Source organism: Canis lupus, chromosome 7, assembly GCF_003254725.2.
Source record: "Canis lupus dingo isolate Sandy chromosome 7, ASM325472v2, whole genome shotgun sequence".
In the NCBI taxonomy this organism is placed as follows: domain Eukaryota; kingdom Metazoa; phylum Chordata; class Mammalia; order Carnivora; family Canidae; genus Canis; species Canis lupus.
The window spans coordinates 25,077,895-25,101,064 of NC_064249.1; the positions used below are offsets into that span (position 1 = coordinate 25,077,895).

At 39.3% G+C, this 23,170-nt stretch overlaps 1 protein-coding gene across 7 annotated transcripts in view; it reads right to left on the reverse strand.

Moving 5' to 3' along the window:
* Positions 1–1,027: 1,027 nt before the first annotated feature.
* The window catches only part of DARS2 (aspartyl-tRNA synthetase 2, mitochondrial), a 28,781-nt gene continuing 6,638 nt past the window's right edge, over positions 1,028–23,170 (reverse strand). For 4 of the 7 annotated variants that reach the window (XM_025430272.3, XM_025430271.3, XM_025430270.3 and 1 more), the window contains exons 7-18: positions 22,096–22,219; positions 21,327–21,373; positions 20,077–20,183; positions 18,877–18,946; positions 17,172–17,351; positions 16,000–16,107; positions 13,512–13,574; positions 8,056–8,208; positions 5,473–5,691; positions 5,146–5,256; positions 3,538–3,613; positions 1,028–2,549 (exon numbers count right to left, since the gene is read on the reverse strand). In XM_025430272.3, the coding sequence (XP_025286057.1) occupies positions 2,335–2,549; positions 3,538–3,613; positions 5,146–5,256; positions 5,473–5,691; positions 8,056–8,208; positions 13,512–13,574; positions 16,000–16,107; positions 17,172–17,351; positions 18,877–18,946; positions 20,077–20,183; positions 21,327–21,373; positions 22,096–22,219 (1,473 nt within the window). In that variant the 3' untranslated portion in view covers positions 1,028–2,334. Of the gene's footprint in view, positions 2,550–3,536; positions 3,675–5,145; positions 5,257–5,472; positions 5,692–8,055; positions 8,209–13,511; positions 13,575–15,999; positions 16,108–17,171; positions 17,352–18,876; positions 18,947–20,076; positions 20,184–21,326; positions 21,374–22,095; positions 22,220–23,170 lie in introns of those variants that run through there. The other 3 variants (XM_049112267.1, XM_025430273.3, XM_025430274.3) reach the window with 3 other exon arrangements.

A 23,170-nucleotide genomic window follows, 5' to 3' on the forward strand; every position in this document is an offset into this window, starting at 1 on the left:
TTTTTTTCCCCAGAGAGGCAAGACTGGAGAAAAGCCAAGTGATGCCCAAAATGACCAGGTCTTTGAAACATAGGACTGTTTGACTTCTGAGGACTGGTAGCCTTTGGTATTTATAGCCTAGAATATATTCTCTGGATTTTAAGTGTCTTCTGGAACTCTCATTTCCAGGATAGAAAGACAACATTTTAGTCAGAATCAGGCTTCCCACAATCAACAGTGAATTACACTTATCCCACAGGGGATATATGGAAGTAAACTCCACTTCCCCAACTGTTAAATGGTATCTCTACAAATTCTCTCCACCGAGAAAGGGTAGACAGACTTGGATACCCTTTCTCACCAGGAAGGCCCTGCCAGCAAGAATTTTCTCGCTCCAGAGTACACTCACAGATGGGAAGATTAGGTTCAAGGACTTACTTTTTATGATTGTCCTTCTCCGGTTGACTTACTTCACTCAGCATAATACCATGGCTTCACTTGCACAGGGGAATATAAAAATTAGTGAAAGGGATTATAGGGGAAAGGAGAAAAAATGAGTGGGAAAAATTAGAGAGGGTGACAAAACATGAGAGACTCCTAATTCTGGGAAACAAGGGGTAGTAGAAGGGGAGGCAGGCGGGGGGATGGGGTGACTGGGTGACGGGCACTGAGGAAGGCACCTGACGTGATGACGCACTGGGTGATATACTGTATGTTGGGAAATCGAGCTTCAATAAAAACAAATTAAAAAAAAAAAGGACTTAGAAAATATCTCCACCTAACGGTGAACCACTTTTCTGCAGCAGTGAGAAACATTCACACTCTTCTTGGTCTACTGAGCAAGAGATTAAAACCGGATTAAAACCGGAAGGAAAGCTGATTTTATTTTCAAATAGAAACAACTAAAGGATTGTTTTGCTTAGAACACTAAGAAAACTAGGCAAGGATATAGACTGATACTTGGTACTTAGAAATTATACTTCAAAAGAATGTCAAGGCAAAAGTGGAGATAAAGGAGAAAAGAACACTTTCATTAATTAAGGCCTAGTTCTCATTTCATAATGATTAAGTATAAATTTTATTTATGTCATAGAATGTGTAAGAAAATTACAATAGTCGGTGTTCACTTTTCTATATATTTGAGGTTGGCCCAAGATCAGTATTTTCAATTACATATGATTGAGAAGAAATGCTATTTAGGGATTATTATTGTTTTATTATTTTTTAAAGACTTTATTTTTAAGTAATCTTCACATACAATGTGGGGCTGGAACTTACACCCCTAAGATCAAGAGCTGCATGTTCTATCCACTGACCCAACCAGGCACCCCAATAATTATTTTTAAAGATAGAGGGCAGCCCCAATGGCCCAGTGGTTTGGCGCCGCCTTCAGCCCGGGGTATGATCCTGGAGACCCGGGATCGAGTCCCACATCGGGCTCCCTGCATGGAGCCTGCTTCTCCCTCTGCCTGTGTCTCTGCCTCTCTCTCTCTCTCTCTCTCTCTGTGTCTGTCATGAATAAATAAATAAAATATTAAAAAAAAAAAGAAACAGAAAGCTAATTAATAAAATTACTGTTTTTCCTATACTATTAGATATCAGTTTTATTTAATCTTAGGCTATAAGATACATAGATATACTTGTATCTGTTTACAGATAAATGATACCATTATCTTACATTTGTACAATGCTTTATAGTTTTTCAAAGCTTTTTCACTTACATTTCCTTTCATATACATCATTTTCTCTAGCTCTGGCAAGGAGAGCCCCGTGAGGTAGCCAGAGCAAGTAGTGTTTCCGTTTCATATAAGCAGGAAAGGAGGCTTATGTAACTTCCTCAAGGTGAAACGCTAAGATTCTGTGACTTCATTTCAGTAATTTTTTTTTTGCATTATATCATGATGTTTCTTACTATATTATGCTAATAGTTGAAAGGTCACTATCTAGCTTAATTTGTAGACTCTCTTGATGAGGGTGGTTGAATTGACCCCTCCAACAACTGACTAGTCTAAAGGGCAAGCATTTCCCCACATTTCACATGGTCTGATTACTTCTGTCTTAAGTGAACAATCTACTATCCAAGCACGAAAAACATGATGAGAAAACACTAAGCTAGTATATTATTCAGACAAAGGATCATTTTCACACCTCTCCAAATAACAGAAACTGAAAAAAAAGTCCCCAAAAATCCTAATAATGCATGTTATCAAGTCAAAATCGGATACCTTCTGTTTCTTAATTGTGGTGAGAACATGGTCTGGATTCCTCCCACCTAATGACCTGCTTATCAGACCCCTGGCAGAAGTCCGCGTCTGTTTTTAGCCTCAGGAAGCAATGCAGACGAAACCCAAAAGCTCAACTTTCTGGACAGTATGGCTGATTCAATGAGCTCTTTTTTGCTTCTGAGTCTGCTGGCCAGGAGACTTGGATATGATAGGGCTTTAGTTCCTCAGGAGGGAGAGAATCTGGGGCATTGCTCATGAGGTCATGCCCCCTGAAGGACTTAGGGAAGGCTATGACATCTCTGATGCTTGGTGCTCCAGTGACAAGGCAGATCAGTCTGTCTAACCCTGGAAGTAAAATACAAAGGTAACAGATGAGAATGTAATCTAAGGCTGGTGTGAGAACTTTTCCACAAAGGTTGTAAAGAACTTTTAAATAGAAGTCTTTAACAAGCTGTAGCAAAGCAGGGTTTCCTGCCTTTTCAAGGGAACTTCTGTCTGTCTGAAAGGTTCTTTTCTATCTTATTCTAGAAAAATGCTCAGGATATTTATAGGCTCAAATTAAGTCACAGCAATTAATAAGTCCTTAGCAAGGGTTTTCTAAAGGTTGACAAAAATCAAGTGCTGTGCAGGGTACTCCAAGAACACAGATGGAAGCCCAGGCTGGTGGGGCACCTAGGTGGCTCAGTGGCTGAGCGTCTGCCTTTGGTGGTTCAGGTTGTGATCCTGGGGTCCTGGGATCAAGTCCTGCATCAGGCTCCCAGGAGGGAGCCTGCTTCTCCTTATGTCTCTGCCTCCCTGTCTCTCATGAATAAATAAGTAAAATTGTTTAAAAAAAAAAAAAGCCCTTGCTAGTGAGGACCTACAATCTAGGTGAGCTTCTGAAAATTTCTCACACTCTTCCATGTTTGATTAAAAAAAAAAAAAAAAAAGCAAGGTGAGCAACCACAGCAGAAGGGCACTGGCATATTCCTACTTTCACACAAGCTGAATACTTGGGAGCTGTGCTTTCCAGACTCCTATGAATGCATCTATGAGCCCCCAGGGATCTGAGCAATACTGACTTAAGACTGAAGTTTTATTCTATTAAGAAATCTTTCAAACGCAAATTATCAGTCAAGTTTTACCTTTAACCAGTAAAATGCATTTTAAACCTGTATCAACGAAATAACAAAATGAAAATATAAACTTAAATTCTTCTAGAATTCTTGGGTTCCTTGAACCCTATCCTTTTTACCCTCTCCTCTCCTTCTCTGCCCTTGCTTGTAAACTGAGCCCAAATTGGAGACACAGGACTATGGAATGAAATTTAGCTTGGAAAAGGAGAGTTGTTTACCTAAGGCAATTCCTCCGTGAGGGGGTGCCCCAAATTCTAAAGCCTGGAGCAGATGGGAAAGCAATTTCACATCTTCCTGAAATTCAAAACATAATTCAATTTGAATATACACTGAGGGTCCTTGGTAAGCTTCGGTGCTAAAGGGAAAAAAAAACAGATGAATTAAAAATATCTTAGGAGGTTTATAGTTTAGCAAGAGAATAGGGCAAGTCCCAGATATTAAAACATGCAGAGAAATGCCTGGCACTCAGTAAATGTAGCCAGGATTATACTGATAATGCCAACAGAGTAACACCAATCAAGGACATGGAGATGTGGGCTCAGAGAGGTAGGAAACTGTCCTATCACTATCTCTTCCCTGTCAAGGGAAGAGAACATTATTAAGCAGGGAAGAGGAAGGTAAGCCAAGAACACTCTTGTTCTTTGGTGGCTGTGCAAGTTAACTTATGTGGGGCAATATGTGTGGATATGCTGAAAATGTACCTGACAATGGTTCTCTCACCAGGCTACAGATCTGAAACAAGTGGGGAGCTTTTAAGGAACAAATGCTAAGGCCTCACACTTAGAGCCTTTTATTTAATTGATCTGGAGTAGTGGGGTGGTTTTTTGTTTTTAACACTTTCCACTTGATTCTGTTCTAATGTGCAGCAGGGCGGAGAACCACCAGTGGTAGGGAAGAAGCAGAAGCAATGAATTTTCACTGACTCTTAAATGAGCTTAACAATTAAAGGAAGGAAGAAAATCGGCTGGAAACTGAAGACTGGATGCCTCAAGTTGGGAGGAGAGAAGTTAAGGGAGGTCGCAATGTCCTTAAAGCTGACAGGGAGTTTGGGGTTTGATTTTTCCAATCCTGTTCTCAAATAAAGTTCTTTCACCCTACCTCCCACCTGTTAGTTAATATGGCAAAATGATCTCTCAGGATCAGATTTTCTTGGATGTTTTCTTTCCTGAAATCTATCCTGACCTTCTTTGGAATCATCAAGAAACTGCAGATTCTTAAAGCATGTATCTGTAGAGACTCTTCTTTTTAAAATTCCGATTATCCCACTATCATTAAAATACCTCCCTGCCCCTATTAAATGATACAAAATTCTTTTAAATCTGGCCCTTTCTCTAGCATCATCATTTCCATGCATTTCTGACTGCATCATTTTTGTGCAGGGTGGTGGTTAAGAAGTTAGAAGCTCGGGCTGGAGAGCCACTGACCTGGATTCAAATAGTGGCTCAGTTTACTTCTGTGCTGTGTGACTCTGGGCAAATTAATTAATCTGCCTCGGTCACTCATCTTTGAAATGGGCAGAATAAGGGTATTTATCTCAAAAAGTAATTGTGAGGATTAAATGTGTCAGTGCGTATAAAGAACTTAGTGCCTGGCACAAATAGCACTAATAAACGGCTATTACGGTCATTTACTTTTCAGTCTTACACTAAAGGTAGAGAGACAAGCCAACACTACTCTGTATCTAGTCAATCCTTCATTCATAACAAACTGAAAAAAACCCCACAAACATTCTGGAAGGCAGCTATGCTCATTATTATACCACCAATGCCAGCTAAAACAACAGATACTTTGGTTAAAAAACCAAACAGGTTAGAAGATGATGTTACCTTTAGTAACTCTGCCAGAATGTAACGCTGGAGCTCCGCATCATGAATTCGGATAGAACCACCTCCTATCTCATTGCCATTTAAAACCAAGTCATAGTGTTGGCTACGGACCTAGAAGATTCACAGAGCCTTTACATTAGAGAAAATTTCTAAGTTTCTGTTCTACAGGTTGAAGTCACTGCAGCTACTCAGAGACTATGTATTAACTATGGGCTCAAAGCTGACCATCTCTTCTGAGGCTTCCAGAACTGGGTCAGACTGTGAAATCTGAATGCCTCTGGCTTTGTTGCCACATTTCCTTTTTATTTGGAAGTACAGACATGGTACCTTCTCAGGTTCGGAGTATAGGAGCTGGACATCACTGGGGTGAGGAGCAGTAAATGGGTGGTGGGCTGACTCCAGCTTTTCAGGCTTTTCCTCCTTGGGAAGGAAGAGTGGGAAATCCACAACCCAAAGGAAAGAGAAGAGAGCTGGGTCACGAAGCACCAATCCTCTTGCTTCTAGAAGGTCAGCACATTCCAGTCTTAATTTTCCCAGCACAGAGCACTGCCAACAGAAGATGCAAACATTGATTTAACCGTTATGACACAAGCTGGACTCTCCAGCTGGGCTGTCCTCTGAGAAGGGATTAGACAATTAATAGATGAGATACTCTGGGCCTCTTGGGGGACAAAGATCGGAGGATGATGGGATTGAAACATGGTTGACAATGACCATCACACTGGGTAGACCAGGTGACGATTTGGTAACAGTGACTGGGCAGAGGTACCTGAGCTTGCCTGACCTGGCTGTATCTCCAGTTTGGCTACTGACTTGCTTCTCTGCACCCTTTTCCATAGGATAGTTTAGATAAGCAGATCTACTCCAAAAGGCTGTTGTGAAGATCTAGTGAGATAGGACATGTGCGGTGCCATTACGGCAGCTCTGATGGGATTGTTTTCCTGACTTCTTCTGTGGGGTATTTTGAGGCTCTAATGAGTGCCTGGCACATAGCTGATATCCAATAAATGTTGGCTATTATTAGAGGGACAGTACAGATGAGAGGTTTGTTTAAGAGTGACTTTTTTTTAAAGACTTTATTTATTCGTGAGATACATAGAGAGAGACACAGGCAGAGGGAGAAGCAGGCTCCCTGTAGGGAGCCCGATGTGGGACTCAATCCCAGAACCCTGAGATTACAACCTGAGCCAAAGGCAAATGCTCAACTACTGTGCCACCCAGGTGACTTCTGAAGCCAGACTTCATAGGTTAGAAACGTGGTTCCGCCACTGCCTCACTGTTGTGTGAGCAAATTCTAATCTTAGTGCTTCAGTTTTATCTTAGAATAGTAACTGTATCAGTCCTTCTCTCAATACCACTGGCATGAGTATTAAATGAATTAATCTACACAAAATACTCAGAACCATGCTGAGCAAACAATTAGCTTACTAAGTGCTAAGTACTACAATATGCAGATCTTCCATGAGAAGGGGCTGTCAGAATGGAAACCAGGCCTGGAGACATGTACTGAATATCATTTGATGGCTTCCTCTAGCTTACATAAAATATCCACACAGGATACTTGAACTGTGACATATTCAGAATGCTAATGCTATTCGTTGTAAGTCTGGTTTCCAGTTCTTTCAAGGAATCCTAGTAGGAATTTGAACGGTATCTTCCTCAGAGAACACCACCAGCAGTTTCAACCTCATACTAGGGGAAAGTGGAATGACCAAATGAGTTTGCAGCAGGATATTCATATAATACAAAATCCCAAGCTCTTTTATAAGTAATGAACTGGTGCATTCCGCAGCAAGTTTATCAGCACTGTTCATGTGGTATTAGAAACTAATGTTGATAAATGAGTTCATTAAAAACATGACTATGGTATCAAAATAAATTTGTAATTAAATAGCTTTCTTTATTTCAGTATTGCAGGGGAAAGACAGGGAATTACATTTACTTAATTTACTTATTTAAAAGATATCTTTAAAAATTTTATTTATTTAATGTAATCTCTATACCCAATATGGGGCTTGAGCTCATGACCCTGAAATCAAGATTGCATGCTCTTCCAACTAAGCCAGCCGGCCAGCTCTGACAGTAGGTTACATTTAGCACTGAAACGGAACTCTGAAACTTTTCCTTTGGAAGAAACAATGAAACAATAGCACATTATTAGAAGAATGGACTTGATAAAGCACTAATTAGACACCATAGCTATAAAGAAATCATGTTGTACTTCAGTGCAACAATGAATTTATATTGCACTTGACCTTCCTATATTTTCAATATTCACGTTTGACTTATATTCCATACTTCTATGTATTTTACAATGATCTCTATGGCTAAGTTCAGTCTTCCATACATCTGCAGAGTGGTGATTTAGCCAGGGTATGGTGGTATTCATCACTTGACAGCTGCTGTTCCAGAGAAAGAAGGGTCCTGCCTTGACCAAGTAGGGCCAGAGATGTCTGTCAGTCCAGTAGACTTCTGATCTATCCCTCCACATTTTTAGGAATGCATTATCTACAAAAGTTTGGGATTACCAAATTTTCCTAATCTGCAAAACCTTGACAATGAAAATATTTTTTCACAGTCCTACAAGGAATACCAATAAATAGCCTTTTACCTAAGTAGCTTTCCTAATCAGAGCCAGATCTAATCTGTGTGAACAATGCCAATTATCACAATTACCACTGTGTGAGCAATGCCAATAGAGGCCAGTAGCTGATGGAAAAAAAAAAAAAACTCTAGTTTTGATACAATGCATTATTTAGTGCTCAAAAGTATTTATTAACACAAAACTCATGTAGAACAGCTTCATTTTATGAAATTAAAAGTCAATTTTAAGTATGTACTATGTACACAGGAGAAGAGAGGCATCATTCAGCATCAACAGCACAAATGTTTAAAGGTAGTTTTTCTTACTGCTTTCTTGTGCTCTCCAGCAGTTAGCAGGACCACATCATCCTCTTGGATTTCCATTAGTCTCGTTAGTCCTGATCTTTGCTCCTCCATTATGGACTTAGCAACTGGAGAATTCCAGTTTCTATTGGCTTTCAGGAATATAGGTAAGACTTCCTGTGATAAAGAAAAAGACTTATTCACATTCTTTTTTTTTAAAGTGGGGTTGATTTATTCTTCTTGCTGTACAAATGATTTCTTGTTCCCAATAGAACATGAGATGATCTTCATTCCCTCCCTCAACCCTTTCAAAATGATACTAAAGGAATTACAAAATTAATCTCACCATAATCAAAAACAGAAGGGAATAAAAATAAAAGGTGGGGGGGGCCCACTGGCAAAGAGATTTCTGCAAATTTGTGGTAGGCTGCAAATGAATGGAATAGGAACAATTAAAGCAGCAAGAAGCTCTGGCCTGGAGAAATATGGAGTGGTCTCAGCACAGAAGGAACTGATTCTACCCTGCAGAAGGCTAGAGGGCAGGCTCAGGACTCTTATGGAGCTTTGGTTTCTCAGGGAATGGTCAATGGCTCTGCTGTTCCCCCCCTACACTAAACCTACCCTTTTTTTTTTTAATACAGATTTTATTTATTTATTCATGAGAAGCACAGAGACAGAGGCAGAGACACAAGCAGAGGGAGAAGCAGGCTCCTCACAGGGAGCCCAATGTGGGACTTGATCCCAGGACCTGGCACCATGCCTTGAGCAGAAGGCAGATGCTCAATGGCTGAGCCACCCAGGCGTCCTCCGCAATCATCTTTTAAATGCCTCATTCTGGGATGTGAGTGGAGAATGGGTGAAATAAGTGATGGGGATTAAGAAGTGTACTTGTAAGGAGCGCTGGTATTATAAGGAAGTACTGGCTCACCAAATTGTTTTTTTTTTTTTTTTTTTTCTGGCTCACTAAATTGTAAACCTGAAAGTAATACTACACTGTATGTTAACTAACTGGAATTTAAATACAAACTTAAGGGCAGCCCAGGTGGCGCAGAGGTTTAGCACCGCCTGCAGCCCAGGGCGTGATCCTGGAGACCCTGGATTGAGTCCCACGTTGGGCTCTCTGCATGGAGCCTGCTTCTCCCTCTGCCTGTGTCTCTGCCTCTCTCTCTCTCTCTCTCTCTCTGTCTGTCTCTATGAATAAATAAATAAAATCTTTTAAAAAATAAAAATAAAAAAAATAAAAGCTTAAATGCCTCATTCCAAATATATGCAATCAATAATTATCATATATCAAAGAAGTTCTGCAGTATTTAAAAAAAAAAAAAAAAAAAAAAAGAATAAAAGGACCTGAGAAGAAAGAGGTAATTTAGGGACCAAAGGAGGACTGAATCCTCAAAACTATATTTTGTCAAAACAAAAACAAACTATATTTTGTCAATAAAACCAGAATAAAATATGATGGGAAAAAGCCAAGAAACAGCTACAGGGCCATAAAAATAATTGTTAAAAAAGAATTCAACAGAAGAGCTGAAGAAATCTCTCAGAAAGAATAAAAAGGACAAAAGAAATGGTTGGAAAGGACACATGGGGAAAAAAAGAAACATACAAGTTACCAAAGAGGTCCAAATACAACTAAAAGAAATTCCAAAAAAAGAGAATAGAGAGAATGATGAAGTCAAAACAATTAGTAATAGAACAGTTTTCCACAAGTGAAAGACAGGTGCCATCATATTGAAAGGGCCCTTGTAGTGTACAACGCATCAACACAAAATGACGCAAAGGTACACAAATTGAAATTCTGGAACATCAAGAATCAGGAGGCTGAATGCTTCCAAAGGAAAATAATCAGGTTTGCTGTAAAGGAATAAATTCATTTCAGCATCAGGCTTTCATCAGTAACAGCAGGTACAAGAGAAAAAAAAGCAGTGCCTTCAACAAGCTAAGGCTGTGTTGTCTAATGCAGCAGCTACCACTCGCATGTACCTATTTAAATTAATTGAAATGAAATAAAATTTTAAAAATTCAGCTCAGGTACACTAGCCACATTTCAAGCATTTGAGAGCTATGCCGGCTAGTGGCTACCATATTGGATGATGCAGATGTAAAACATCTCCACCATCATAGAAAGTTCTGTTGGACAGTATGGTTCTTTCTTTTTTTTTTTTTTTAAAGATTTATTTATTTTAGGGGATCCCTGGGTGGCTCAGTGGTTTAGCGTCTGCCTTCGGCCCAGGGCGTGATCCTGGAGTCCCGAGATCGAGTCCCACATCTGGCTGCCTGCATGGAGACTGCTTCTCCCTCTTTATTTATTTATTTATTCATTCATGAGATACACAGAGAGAGAGAGGCAGAGACACTGGCAGAGGGAGAAGCAGGCTCCATGCAGAGAGCCCGATGCGGGACTCGATCCTGGGACTCCAGGATCACGCCCTGGGCTGAAGGCAGGCGCTAAACCACTGAGCCACCCAGGGATCCCCCTCTGCTTCTCCCTCTGCCTGTATCTCTCTGTGTGTCTTTCATGAATTAAAAAAAAAAAAAAAAAAAAAAAGGTTTATTTTAGAAACAGTGAGAGCAAGTGGGGGGAGGGGCAGAGGGAGAGAATCTTCCAGTTGATGACTCCCCACTCAGCGGGGAGTCCAATGTGAGACTAGATCCTAAGACCCCAAGATCAGGACCTGAGCCAAGATCAAGAGTTGGGAGGCTTAACCAACTGAGCCACCCAGGTGCCCTGGACAGCACTGTTCTAAAAGGATATGACTGCCAATTCTGAATTTTATACTAAGTCAAATTAGTAATCAGGTGTGAGGTTTTTTTTTTTTTTTTTTTAATTTTATTTATGATAGTCACAGAGAGAGAGAGAGAGAGAGAGAGGCAGAGACACAGGCAGAGGGAGAAGCAGGCTCCATGCACCGGGAGCCCGACATGGGATTTGATCCCAGGTCTCCAGGATTGCGCCCTGGGCCAAAGGCAGGCGCTAACCCGCTGCACCACCCAGGGATCCCTAGGTGTGAGGTTTTGAACACAAAGACATTATTTTTGTTTTTGTGTTTTTTAGAGATTTTATTTATTTGAGAGAGGCAGAGAGAAAGCACAAGTGGATGGGGCGGGAGCAGAGGGAGAGGTAGACTCTCCACTAAATAGCGAGCCCAGTACAGGACCCTATCCAAGGACCCTAGGATCATGACCTGAGCCGAAGGCAGACACTTAAACAACTGAGCCAACCAAGTGGCCCTATTTATTTTATTTATTTATTTTTAAGATTTTATTTATTTATTTGAGAGAGAGAGCATGTGCAGGGGGAGGAGCAGAGGGAGGAGAAGCAGCAGACTTACTGCTGAGCAGGGAGCCTGATCTGGTGCTTGATCCCAGAACCCCAGGATCATGACCTGAGCTGTAGGTAGATGCTTAACCGACTGAGCCACTCAGGTATCCCCATAAAGACATTTTTGGACTAAGCAAGTGTGTGTATCTCTTGCATGCTTTCCTAGGAAGTTACTTGAGGATATAATACAGTAAAATAAGAGGAAGATCTGGATCCAGGAAGAGTGGCTTCAACTCAGAAGAGAAATGAAGAAAAGGTCCAGAAAGAGAGCTGTGCAGAAGGTATAGAATAGGTAAAGTCTGTGTGTGGGAGCTTTATCTCTCATGCAGGAAGTTAACAGAGTTTAAAATGGATAAGTTAAAAAAACACACAAAAATACCAGTATGTAGATAGATTTCTAAAAACAGAGACATTCTGGATGGTGCGGGACTAGAATGGTGTGAGCTTACAGCAGACACTTGTTGCATCTCATTATTAATCCTTCTTTACTATTTGCGTTTTTTTTTTTCTATTTGCGTTTTTAACCATGTGCATGTAGCATATTGCTAAAAATTCATACACATATTAAAAAAAGCCAAGTTAAAATATATTAATAAATTGAAAAAACAGAAGAAGTGCCCATTTCTTCTATAAAAGTCCAGTTAAGGGGCGCCTGGGTGGCTCAGTTGGTTAAGCATCTGCCTTCAGCTCTGGTCATGATCCCAGAGTCCTGGGATCAAGCCCCACATAGGGCTCTCTGCTCAGGAGGAAGCCTGCTTCTCCCTTTCCCTCTGCCTCTGCCTGCCACTCTCCCAGCTTGTCAAATAAATAAAATTAAAAAAAAAAATCCAGGGATCCCTGGGTGGCACAGCGGTTTAGCGCCTGCCTTTGGCCCAGGGCGCGATCCTGGAGACCCGGGATCGAATCCCATGTCAGGCTCCCGGTGCATGGGGCCTGCTTCTCCCTCTGCCTGTCTCTGCCTCTCTCTCTCTCTCTCTGTGTGACTATCATAAATAAATAAATAAAAATTAAAAGAAAAAAAAATCCAGTTAATGACAAAGGTAAAAGAAAAAAGTGAAGAGGAAAAGAAGAACATGTAAAGAATTCCATCAACTAAAGACTATTGAAGTTAACCTTCAGGCTTATTTCCTGGTCCTGTTGTTCCTAGATGCAAACTTCAAACACTAGGAAGATAAAAGTAAAGAAATATAATTGGGAGATCTAGAGAGGCCAATTTTGAATTTTATCAAAGGCATAAAACAAACCTAAAACATTATCTGCTATTACTATCATTACATGAACATGTCCCCCATACTACAAACTCTTTAAAAAGGAAATTTGGTATTAATTCTTCTGATGATACATTAATTTAATTATTCCCATAGAATTTCATCTTATTTCTGTTGTAAAGGTGCTGTAATGAGCATACTTTCCTCATATTTAGATGTTTTTTTACAAAGTATGGCGCAGAAAATTAATGACTCAAAGAGCATGATTATTTTTAAAGTTACTGATTCTGAGAAGGCTGAGACAATTTACAAGTCCCGTGACGAGGTAAGAAGGCCCATTCCTCACTCCTGCTCCTCTGGATTTCAGCTCCTCCATTCACCAAGCCAACACCACAAAATGTGTCTGGCAATGGTGTATTCAGAATTTTAAAAGGGTATGGGAACAACAATGAATACAGTTTTTTTTTTTTTTTTTTTCCAAACCTTGGGCACATGGGGCTCTAATCTAATCCTGACTGGATTAAAATTCCATATTTATTTTAAAAACTATGGTTGAACTTTAACATTCTAATTAATGGTGAACTCAACTGTCTAAGTCGAAGTCTTTAGAGTTATACCTTTGGATTAGATTAACTTTAAAAAGAAGAAAAGTAGAAGAATGGTCTAAAATAACAAAACCTTGGGCAGCCCGGGTGGCTCAGCGGTTTAGCGCCGCCTTCAGCCCAGGGCATGATCCTGGAGACCCAGGATCGAATCCCATGTCAGGCTCCCTGCATGGAGCCTGCTTCTCCCTCTGCCTTTGTCTGTGCCTCTCTCTCTCTGTGTCTCTCATGAATAAATAAAAATCTTTAAAAACAAAAACAAAACCTCAAAACTAATGATTGTATAAAGAGTTCTAACACTTATGGATCCCTAAAAAGGGAAATAAATAGTTGTAATCAACTCCTTACCTGATTAAAATGGTCAGCTGCAAATTTTCTAATGGATTCAATGTCCTTCCTTTTCAAGTATTTCTGATGAAAGAAAATCAAAGTGAACTCACCAATATGACAAGTTCATAAACATGTCTATGATATCAAATGGGATATAAATACATTTTGTGTCCTTCCATCACAATAGTAGGATTCAATATAAAATTTAATTTCTGCTACCAAATGACAAAATTTTAAAGCTTATTACAGGGCTTATTATCCTTCATCCCCACCCCTTCCATTATGCAGGCCTCACTGGAAACAACTATGAATGTATTCCACAGAAGAGCCTGCATATGTAATATATAGGGTAAAAATGTTCAAATCTTTACAATTGAATTGTCTAAGAAAAAATAACTTTGTCAGGTCAGAAAGGAACTCAGAATATGCTTATCTCTTAAAACTCTTTATTTTTTAAAAGATTTCAACCACTGAGCCACCCAATTGCCCCTCTTAAAATTCTTTATATCTTACTTTTTCTAAATTATTTCAATGCCTTTGACTATCATTGTAATTAATATTCTTGGGGTACTAGACTAGGTATGGGAGGTACAAAAAAATGGAGACATGGCTCATAATCTTGCACTTCTTATAAATTGCTTGGGGAAGACTGGACATACTCAAATTGGTGCAAACAATAATACCCAGCAGTGTATGTGTTACACTGAGCTTACTTGAACGCATTCATTATAGTATGGGCTCAAATTACTTTCCACTAAACATATGATGTGAATAAAAAGTAATGAGATTGAATTCTTATTCCCATTTTGAATACACTAATATGTTCAAGTCTACAAATGAGCTGTCTTTCAAAATAATAATTTCAAAGGGCTTCTGGAATTCCTCTTACCAAATTCTGTTCAAAGCAGATGTGCTAACTACAGAAAACAGATGCATCTCATCACTTCAGAGTCAGGGTTGCCTAGCCCCGCCATTCTTTTTTTTTTTTTTTTAAAGCCCAGCCATTCTTTCTCCTATCCTCACTTACCCTCCCCTTTTGGCTCTTCACAGCTCCATTCCTTCCCCTCCTCCTGTTATTAATGCAATTGAATGCAGTTGAGACCAGAGCCCTTGGAAGACCCAAAACCAACATGCAAGGGAGATGCTGGAGCTGATAGAGGCTGAGAGCCTCTGGATAAACTGAGGCTGGCAGACAGGGTATGAACACTATTTCATGCTCATGACTGGTGGGAATGATCCCAAATGAAGTATGGGAGTACTTTACAGCATTTTTAAAAAAGATTTATTTATTTATTTATTTATTATTTATTTATTTATTTATTTATTTATTTATTTATGAGAGAGAGAGAGAGAGAGAGAGAGAGAGAGAGGGAGGGGCAGAGACACAGGAGGAGGGAGAAGCAGGCTCCATGCTGGGAGCCTGACGTGGGACTCGATCCCGGGACTCCAGGATCACGCCCTGGGCCAAAGGCAGGCGTCAAACCACTGAGCCACCCAGGGATCCCCTATAGCATTTTTAAAAGGAAGATAAAAACTCTAGATCTTGGGATCCCTGGGTGGTGCAGCGGTTTGGCGCCTGCCTTTGGCCCAGGGCGCGGTCCTGGAGACCCGGGATCGAATCCCACGTCGGGCTCTCGGTGCATGGAGCCTGCTTCTCCCTCTGCTTGTGTCTCTGCCTCTCTCTCTCTCACTATGTGCCTATCATAAATAAATAAAAGTTTAAAAAAAAAAATTAAAAAAAAAAACTCTAGATCTTGAATATAAACTCACACAAGATTTTATTCTCTACTTATATTTTCAGGGACACTGTTAGGCTTTATATACAAATATATATTCTTTTTCCTTTCTTAGAGAGGGAGAGAGTGTGGGGAGGGGCATAGGGAGAGAGAGAATCTCAAGCGGACTCCATGTCCAGTGCAGAGCCCAACTGGGGGCTCAATTTCAGGACCCAGAGATCATGACCTGAGCTGAAACCAAGTGTTGGACACTTAACTGACTGAGCCACCCAGGCACTCTTAAAAATACATACTCTTACAAAAAGAATTGCTGGGGACCCTGGTTAGTTCAGTCGGTTAAGCAGCTGCTTTTGGCTCAGGTCATGATCCTCGGGTCCTGGGACTGAGCCCCACATTGGGCTCCCAGCTCAGCAGGGAGTTTGCTTCTCCCTCTCCCTCATTTGTTCTCTCTCTCTCAAATAAATAAATAAAATCTTGGAAAAAGGGTAGCCTGGGTGGCTCAGCGGTTTAGCGCCGCCTTCAGCCCAGGGTCTGATCCTGGAGACCCGGGATGAAGTCCCATGTCGGGCTCCTTGCGTGGAGCCTGCTTCTCCCTCTGCCTGTGTCTCTGTCTCTCTCTCTCTCTCTCTCTCGGTATCTCTCATTAATAAATAAAAAAATCCTTAAAAAAAAAATCTTGGGGAAAAAAAAATTGTTTTTTAAATGTGCCAGTGTTGAACATATTTACTTCCCACATACACTCTAGAGGAATAGAACTGCGCATCACTTACTGCTCCTTCAGAGATACACATGGCTTTGACAGTTCCTTGGGGTTTACTAAGTGCATCTTGAAGAAATCCAACCTCTGTGTTTCTGAACACATTACTAATATCTACAATCTGTAAAATGGGTAACAAAAAAAGGTAATAACTAAAAGTGAAGTAAATTTTATCTCAAAGCATTTTACAAATAAGATTCTAAAGAAGCGAGTAGATTTCATTAAGTTCATGTTTACAAAGTGCAGTCACAGTGTTTACCATGGGCTGGGCACATGTGACAGGAATTAATGTACTAATGGACTATTCATCATTATTAATTCATTTAATCAGTACCACAGGAGTATGAAATAGGGGCTCTCATTATCCCCATGGAATACAGTAAGAAACCAAGGCATAGAGAAGAAAATAACTTGGCCAAGACAACACAGAGCAAGAATCTAACTTGAGAAGTCTGATTTAAGCACCGCTCTTCCATATTACAAAAGAGGAAATAAGGAGTGGTTAAGCTGCAGCTGTAAGTAGGCAGTTAGGGCATTTTATATATTTTTTCCTCATCTTAAGAATTGAGCACTATCTCTTTATAGATGAAGTGGGACTTCAATTTCTACAGAATTTGCACTGAGAACTCTGATACAGAAATGCCATCAGCCTTACAGACACGAAGAGCCACTGTTCTCTAAGAGCAAATACTGAGAGGCTTGCTAATGGAAACTACTTGATATAAATTCTACTCCTACCCTTGGTTAAAATATGTAGAGATCTTAATAATTTCAATAAACATTTCCATATGTTTGAGCTCTTTGTAGACTAGGAACAAAGAATAACTCTTAATCATTTGCCTTCAAGTGCCATTTTAGCTTAGGAAAAATTGAACAGGAAAGAAATAGGGTTTTTTTTTCTTTCAAGTGACTATTCATGTCCATATAATTAATAAATAAGTTGTCAGTAATAAAAACTTTATGCAAGAATGTTAGTCTTGGAAATGGTCTTGGAACATAGTAGATAGAAAAAAAAAAAAGTACTGTAGTGCTGACATGCTATTATTCTCTCTTGCTATATAGCTTGGTAACAAGCTAAGGCAACAACAAAAAATATAACTATGTGTAACTGGTTGTAAATTTCAAAGTGGTTTAAAAGACTGGAGGACTATGGTGGCACAGTCCTGAAAAAGGGAAGAGAAATACCTTCATCCCAAAGCGAGTGTCAGGTTTATCAGTTCCATAGCTGGCCAATGCCTCAGCAAAAGTCATAGAAGGAAAAGGAACTACCACAGGATCTTTGTCACTTGGCCAGGAATACTGGAGCAAGCCCTCAATTAGACTCTGGATGCCGGTCTGGTCTACAAAAGACATCTCTATGTCAATCTGCAACCAAAATAACATATGGAAAGTAACTTGAAGAGCCACAATATTAATATGTACATATTTATATATTACTCTGGTTTCAACATATTTCTAGGATTCTGCAAATAAATACTTAATACATGGGTGGGGGTTGGGAGGATAAATATTATTGTACATCTGTTTTATGTCAGGCACTGTGCTAATGCTTCACATGTACCAACTTGTTTGGTTCCCATCACTATCCTCATGGCTTAAGGCTCAGAGAGGCCAAGTAACTTGCCTGTGTACATGCGGTTAGTAAGTAATGAAGCTACATTTGACCCCAGGTCCGCCCAACTCCAAAGCTTATGATTTTGTTTCACCACACTGATTAACATGCAATCGTACAAAAACAGCTTTGATGAGTCTAACGATTAGACATATTAGGGGTGCATGGGTGGCTCAGTCAGTTAAATGTCTGCCTTCAGCTCAGGTTATGATCCCAGGGTCCTGAGACTGAGCCCTCTGTCCAGGCTCCCTTTTCCCCCTGTTTATGCACTCTCTCTAATAAATAAATTTTTTAAAGGAGATTAGACAGATTAAATACCAATTATAGAATTCTTGGTTCTTAATGTGTAAGAGATTTAAGAACTTTATCCTAGCAACAACCACTAAAATACTGCAGGAATCTCTGGCATTTCTTAGCTGATAACCATACTCATTATAAAAAGGACACATGAAATGGATGAAAAAGTAAATAGTATATCAACTGCAGATTACTTTAATTAAATATCTGATGGATAAAACGTAATGAGAAGTAAAGCACTGGCCTACTATTGTGGGTTCGGTTCCAGACTGCCACAATAAAGCATATACCATAATAAAGAAAGTCAAAGTAATTTTCTGAAAAAGAATTAATTTTCTGGTTTCCCACTGCATATAAAAGTTATGTTTAGGGATCCCTGGGTGGCACAGCGGTTTGGCGCCTGCCTTTGGCCCAGGGCGTGATCCTGGAGACCTGGGTTCGAATCTCACGTCGGGCTCCCGGTGCATGGAGCCTGCTTCTCCCTCTGCCTGTGTCTCTGCCTCTCTCTCTCTCTCTCTGTGACTATCATAAATAAATAAATTTTAAAAAAATTTAAAAATATTAAAAAAACAAGTTATGTTTATACTATGCTATAGTCTATGACACGTGCAATTAACATTATGTCTAAAACAAAATGTACCTAAATACTTTATTGATAAAAATGTTAAACATTATCTAAGCTTTCAGTGAGTCATAATCACTGATCACAGATCACCAAAACAAATAATGAAAAAGTTTGAAATATTGTGAGATTTACCAAAACGTGACACAAAAATATAAAGTGAGCAAATGCTGTTGGAAAAACAGTGCTGACAGGATTGCCACAAACCTTCAATCTGTGAACTATGCAATGTCTGAGAAGCACAATAAAGCAAAGTGCAATTGGACAAGGCCTGCCTATATATAAATTTACTGCCCAGTCTTGAAATATTTGGCTGGAGCAAGGCTGACTAAGAGAGAAAAGTGAGTATCACTTAGTACCTGAGTAAACTCGGGCTGTCGGTCTGGTCTTGAACCTTCATCTCGGTAACACCGGGCAACCTGAAAATACCTACAATTGGAAAAGTAGCATGAATTGAGTCATGTTTCTAGGAAGATACACATACTTTTCCACAAAAGTTCATGGCAGTGCAGTCTATGAAATAAATTAATAATGGTACCTAAAGGACATAAGAAATTTAAAAATTCTTTATAATGCTCTAATCTAAGTAGATACACAGTAGACCTATAAAAACTATTCTTTTTTTTTTTATAAAAACTATTCTATATGCTGTTTTAAACATATACAATGGCACCTTTCAATATTCATATATTAGACTGGCATGTAATGCAGTTTATGCTTATATATATACATATATATACACACATACATACATACACACTCTTTTGCTTTGGCCAAATTGAAATACTTACTGCTCCATGAATACACTTGAGCTTTCCTGTGCTATGCCATTCCCATTCTCATCTTCATCTGCTGAGATGCAACACTGTCCCAGAAGGCCTTGCTCACAAAGTTTTTTTAAAATAGTATTTCCCCAAACAAAACCTAGTTTGCAGCCCTCAACAAATCGATCTTTAGGTTCTATTCCAGTTGGTTTATTTATTACCATATTCCACCTTACTATATTAACTCCTGGAGAGCAAATCCTTTTCTTTCTTTCTTTTTTAACTCAGGGCTTGAACTCATGACCAAGACCTGAGCTGAGATAAATAGTTGGATACTTAACCAACTAAGCCACCCAGGGCCCTAAAATCTTTTTTTTTTTTAAAAAGATTTTATTTATTTATTCATGAGAGACACAAAAAGAGAGAGAGGCAGAGACACAGATAGAGCGAGAAGCAGGCTCCATGCAGGGAGCCTGACATGGGACTCAATCTCAGGTCTCCAGGATCATACCCTGGGCTGAAGGCAGCGCTAAACCACTGAGCCACCCAGGCTGCCCTCTTTTGTGTTTTTAATTCCCTGCACATCTATACTGGCATAGGGCTTTGCACATGGTGGTCACCCAATACATCTTTACTAAATAATGACCACAAATGTTTAGGGTACTTTACAAGTATTTTCCAAATGCTCATCATACACTTTTAAGAGATCAGATAATTTTGTGTTTTCTTTTTTTCTCCCCACCACCCTCCCCTTTCTTTTTCTGACAACTTACTACCAGCATAAAGAAGGCTCACCTGTCTAAACCACCAACCATTAGAAGTTGTTTGAACTGTTGAGGACTCTGAGGGAGACAATAAAACTTCCCAGGTTCCCTAGATGGTATTACAAACTCTTTTGCACCCTTTTAATGAGAGAAGAAGAGTAGAAATATTGTTAAAAAAAATTGAACCTAAGACCTGGTAGAAGTTGACACTTCAGTTCATCAATGAAATTAACTAAAGAGAAAATGACAGAGATCATTTCTTGCTCATCTTCTACTCCTCCAAAAGGCTTGCACCTAGTAGGCTTTTAACAATGTTTGCATGTGGTAGGTAATAAATGTATACTTGTTGAAATGAATTCCCAATTCTGCTACTATCTAAAAGAATTTTGTGCAATCCAATAATTGCTAACTGCTTTTTTAAACTATAGTTTTGTAAGTCCATGGACTGTGTAGATTAAATAACAATGTTTAGAAATGTCAATTCTTAATGAACAAGGAGTTTATTTTAGGATTTTTTATTTATTTAAGTAATCTTTATACCCATGTGCGACTTGAACTCACGACTTGAGATCAAGAGTCATGTGTTGGGGCACCTGGGTGGCTCAGTTGGTTAAGTCTCTGCCTTCGGCTCAGGTCATGATCCCGGGGTCATGAGATAGAGTACCCCCATCGAACCCCACATTGCGCTCCCTCCTCAGCGGGGAGTCTGCTTCTCTCTCTCCCTCTGCCACCCCCCCCCCACTTAGTGCTCTTGCATGCGCTCTCTTAAATAAATAAAAAATCTTAAAAAAAAAAAATCACATGCTCTCCTGACTGAGCTAGCCAGTCGCCCCACAAGGAGTTTATTTTTAAGGAACTAATTCATTACTGATTTGCATTTATAAGCCTCAAGGGGAAAACTCATGTAGAATAAAAGTGTTCTGTCTCAAAATACCCATAAAAATTTCTCGACTTTTTTTTTTTTTAAGATTTTACTTATTTATTCATGAGAGAGAAAGGCAGAGACATAGGCAGAGGGAGAAGCAAGCTCCTTGCCAGGAGCCCGATGCAGAACTCAATCCCAGGACCCTGGGATCAGGCCCTGAGTCAAAAGCAGACGCTCAACCACTGAGCCACCAGGTGTCCTAGGTTCTTGACTCTTAACCAAACCTAGTTAATATGACCACTGTGAAGCAGTAAAATATATGAAAAAAATAGAACTATGTGAATATAAAAACAAAGTGGTTCAGTTTCCTATCTAAAAGGACATTATTAGTGGGCTGACTTAAGGAATATACATACCCCGGGAGTCCTCTTAAACAATGTTGGTGTTTCTACATCCACAAATCCTAAAAAGAGGGAAGTGGCAGAATAACAGGAATTTGTCAAATATGTTGTCTATGGTACAGTTCAACAAATCTGAGGCTACATTTTAATTAGGAATTTTGACTGAATTTATCAAGCCTACTGAATACTGATTTCTACCCAAGAAAGAAGCTGAAGATTTTCATAAAATCCTATTTGGTCATAAGGTGATACTTCTGTCACAAAATAATTCTATTTGATGGATTCTTGTTTGCTGAACTGTTTTGGTTTTCCAAATGCTCTGCTTGTATAGCAAAAAAACTTTGCAAATATACTAGAAAAACTCCCAGGACTGACTAAAGAGTCTAGTTTAATTCAAAGGACATTTCTGAGCTCCCAACAAATTGGTATAAGCATGATAAAGAATCAAGAAAACTTATAGGTAACAACCAAAGGGCTGTTAACCCTTCAACACGGCATCTTTAAAAGACTGTATCTGTGACCCAGCAGGGAACTAAATTATGCTCTATGTTACCTAATTGTGCTCTAGGACAAAACATCTGGAAATTAACCTTTCTTCACTGCTTTACACATTATGTGAATTCCAGACCTCTGGCAACTTTTGACCCAATGATGCTAAAGAGAGGATACAATAAAACACTGAATAAAACAGAACAGATGCTAAAAAGCTCTAGAACAATCGCTTCTTGGCCTTTTGGCTAAGATCAAGTGAAAAAGCTTTAGAACATTCAGGCATGTCCCTTACCATGTAGATTACAGAGATATTCCCGCATTTTCATGACCATCTGGGACCTCAGTCGCAGGTTATATTGCATTTGGAAACTACGTAAGTCTAAGTAGCGATACTGCAAACGAAGAGCCTCTGTTTTCTAAACAAATTTAAAGATTTTCATGTTTAAATTTTTAATATTAAAAAGAAATTAATTTTAATACAGAGTTTGGATTTTCAAAAACTTCAGTTCTATCTCTAGTTTTCACCATTTGTGAGTACACTACCATCCTTAATTCCTACAACTTCTAAGTTTGTTACTAATATAGATTTTATGTTTGTTTTTTTTTTACTATTATTACCACCACCCTTCGCTGATTGGAATTTGCCTACCCTCACTAAACAATTATCCATTCCTTTAAGCCCATAGTTGAGTCTGAAAAAAATATTTAAAGACTTCAAAGATCTTTTAAAAATACAGACAAAACAGTTATGACATCATCACCTGAGCAGGACTACAAATGTAAGAAATGCAAGGGGACAGCATAGGGAATCTCCATGGTTGTACTAGTAGGAAGCAGTGAGAAGGTTTGCTTATTTTCAAAGCGGTAAATCTCTGCATCTCTCTCTGTGCTGACTTTTTTAAAAAGTCCTTTTTCCTGGATTAGCTTACCTCTTTGACACCAGAAAAGGAAGAACTGTCATTTCTTTCTGAAGGGTTAGCTACAGGAAAACTATATTCCCTCTCCCCCTCAAGGCCAATCCTGTAATTATGTTGCTTTTTCTCATTAAAAGATTAAGTATTAAGAATTTAAATGTAACGCTAAGTGGCCATACAGTTATTTTAAAAACTTTTTTTTTTTTACAGATTAGTTTACAAACTAGATGTATATACATCTACGACTGCAGATAACTACGTCAAAGCTGCAGGTTATCCATGTATAATCACCCAGAGCTATTTGGCTTCAACAGCCCTTCAAACTTTGGCGAAGTACACCCTAACTTATAGGAATCAGATGTATATGCTTCGGAAATCAAGCATTTTATTACTGTTAGAGGCTTAAAGTTAACAGATGTAGGATCTCCTATGCCATTTGACCATTTCCATGCT